Raw genomic sequence first — 2,929 nt, 5'->3', positions numbered from 1 at the left:
CACAAAGTTTATATATTTATGTATAAATGTGCTCACGGTATAGTACTGAGGATGATTGTCCTGATTTCAAATACCTTATATGCCTATTATTTCCTAGTGATACTACGGACCGGTATGTCAGCTAGGTATCCGATCAAATTCTAGTGCTCGCACGACCATGTTGTAAGTAGAAGAACTACCTCGTTGTATGCCCCTCGCCTCCATCTCTTCAAAGAGTGACATAGCTTTTTGCCACTTCTTCCCAGTTATGCATGCGGCTAGTACGGCTTGGTAAATGGCTTCGTTGCGTTCAATTTTTTTGCCATCTATCTCATCGAACAATTCCAAAGCCTTCTGCCACCGCCCCGCCTTTTCACAGGCCGATAGTGTGGTACTGTACGTGTCCGTGTCACGTACAATTCCAATACGACCCATCTCGCTGAAAAGGTGCAGAACCGTCTCCCACTGGCTTCCCATCTCACAAGCCGATAGTATGGCGTTATACGTCTTCCTACTGCGTTTAACCCCGACGTCATCCATCTCATTGAATAGAACTATAGCTTTCTGCCATTGCTTCCCCTTTCCACATGCCGATATAATGGCATTGTATGCGGTCGTACTGAGCTTGATACGTTTGCTCTTCATCTCATCAAACAGTGCCAAGGCTTCCTGCCATTTGGCCGCCTCTCCACACGCTAGTATGGCGGGTGCGTATGTGTTTTCATTGCACAGGATACCTTTACTTCCCATCTCGATGATGAGGTTTATGGTTTTCTGCCACTGTCCCCCCTGGTGACAGGCCACGATGGTGGTGTTGTACACCTTTGTGCGCTTGATTCCCTTGGTGTCAATCTCGGCCAAAAGCTCCAACGCTCTCTGCCACTGCTTCCCCTTCCCACACGCTGCTATTGTGGCCGTGTAGATATCCCCGTTGCGTTCAATGTTTTTACCAGCCATCTCGTCGAACAATTCCAACGCCTTCTGCCATCGCCCGCTCCTTTCGCACACCGCTATTGTGGTGCTGTAGGTGTCCGTATCCTGTTTGAGACCTAAACTACTCATCTCGTTAAACAGATGCAACGCTTTCTCCCACTGGTCCCCCACCTTACACGCTGATAAAAGGGCGTTGTACGTGTTCGTCGTCCGCTTAACCCCTACGCCATCCATTTCATCGAATAGTGCCACGGATGTCTGGCATTGCTTGCCCTCGCCACACGCCCATATGACGGCATCGTACGCGGCTGTGCTGCGTTTTATATCTTCCTTATTCAGGTCATGAAACAAACTCAGCGCTTCCCGCCACCTGGCCCTCTTCCCACACGCCAGTATTGCAGGGACGTACGTGTGTTTATCGCGTATGACACCCTTGCCTTTCATCTCGCTAATAAGACCGATCATTTTCTGCCATTGGCCGCCCCGGCGACAGGCGGCAATTGTGGCATTGTACACCTTTGTTCGTTTGTTTCCTCTGGTCCTCATTTCACCCAGAAGATCCAGAGCTCTCTGCCACTGCTTCCCCTTCCCACAAGCCAATATAGTGGCGACAAGCGTGTCTGTATCGCCGTTGAACAATCCTCTACCCCTCATATCCGAGAACACCTTCAGCGCTTCTTCCCATAGATCCCCCTTCTCACACGCCGATATCGTGGCTGTATACGTAGATGGATTGCGTTCAATACCTTTGTTCTCCATCTCATTGAACAGGTCAAGAGCTCCTTGGTATTTTTTTACCTTCTCATGAGCCAGGATTGCGGCATTGTAGGTGATCGTGTTGCGTTCGACATCTCTACCCGCCATCCCCTCGAAAAATCCCAAAACTTTCTCCCACTTCTTCACCGTCTCACACGCTATTATAACGGCGTTGTAGGAACCTGTATCGCGTTCAACACCCTTGCTCTCCATCTCTTCGAACAGTTTTAAGGCTTTGCCGGCACGGTGCGCTTCGCCACACGACGCTATTACGGCGGTGTAGGTAGCGGTATTCGGAGCGATACCTTCACTCTTCATCTTATCAAACATCGATAGATTGTCCGTCCACCGCTGTTGCTTCGGTCTCCACCCTGACAGCAGCGCGTTGTATGAGAACACATTGGGCTTAACCCCATTCTGTGACATCTCATTTAGTAACCCCAGCGCCGTATCCGGTTTACCTGCCTTCGCTAATACGTCGATCGTGGTATTGTATGTCACCAAATCCGGCACCACACCACCCGCCTTCATCTCCAAGAAGAGCGAGTACGCCTGTGAGGGGTATCTCACACTGATTGCGGCTATGCATGGGTTGTAGTGGGCAGCCGTAAGGGTGTCACCGACGCTCTTCAGACGCTCCAGGGTCTCCATACACTTGTCCGCTTGGCCAAGCTTCTCATATACATGCATTGCACGAATACCATCTTCTGTCTCCGTGAGGCGTTCTACTTCCCCTGTAGCCTGTGTGTGGTTGAGTGCTACATCGCCCAATGCCCCAGTTCCCGGTTGGTCCGTTCGCGATGCGTGTTCGCGTGGGCTCGGTAATTGGTGACTCGCTGCAGTGCGTGGCCCTTTTGTGCCTTTGGGGCCAAAGTGCACCTGTCCATGGGGTTGCAGAGGACTGGTGTCTAGCTGTCCCCTGGGTGTGACGTCCTGTATATGCCTTTTCCTACTTTGAGGCGTTCTGGGTGTTGAACGTGCAGGTTTTGTACGCATTGTATGCGATGGCACCGTGATAGACGGGACTGACTCTGATAACAATTGACTGTTGCCAGTTTTGCCTGTGTGTGAGGCGGCCAACACTATGGTCTTCTTAGACTCAGAACTCGTCGAGTACGCACGCGCATGATGTGTTCTGTAGTGGTGGAAATTGCAAGAGGTCATCATTCTCTATCTTCAAACTAGGGACGCAGTATGAAAACATTGCGTATATAGTACTTTTTATCATAAACACAAACACGTGCTATATGTATAGATATAT

The 2,929-nt window shown here is 50.2% G+C and overlaps 1 protein-coding gene across 1 annotated transcript; it reads right to left on the bottom strand.

Moving 5' to 3' along the window:
* Positions 1-28: 28 nt before the first annotated feature.
* SARC_07806 (hypothetical protein) lies at positions 29-2,832 on the bottom strand (the record flags this gene model as incomplete). Its single annotated transcript, XM_014298244.1, has 1 exon — positions 29-2,832. The coding sequence occupies one exon, from the start codon at positions 2,830-2,832 to the stop codon at positions 118-120; it is 2,715 nt and encodes a 904-aa protein (XP_014153719.1). The 3' UTR covers positions 29-117.
* Between the last annotated feature and the right edge of the window lie 97 nt (positions 2,833-2,929).

Source organism: Sphaeroforma arctica (assembly GCF_001186125.1).
Source record: "Sphaeroforma arctica JP610 unplaced genomic scaffold supercont1.644, whole genome shotgun sequence".
NCBI classification, from domain to species: Eukaryota; class Ichthyosporea; order Ichthyophonida; genus Sphaeroforma; species Sphaeroforma arctica.
The sequence above is the reverse complement of the archived record's forward strand: the minus strand, read 5'-3'. Positions and strand labels throughout refer to the sequence as shown.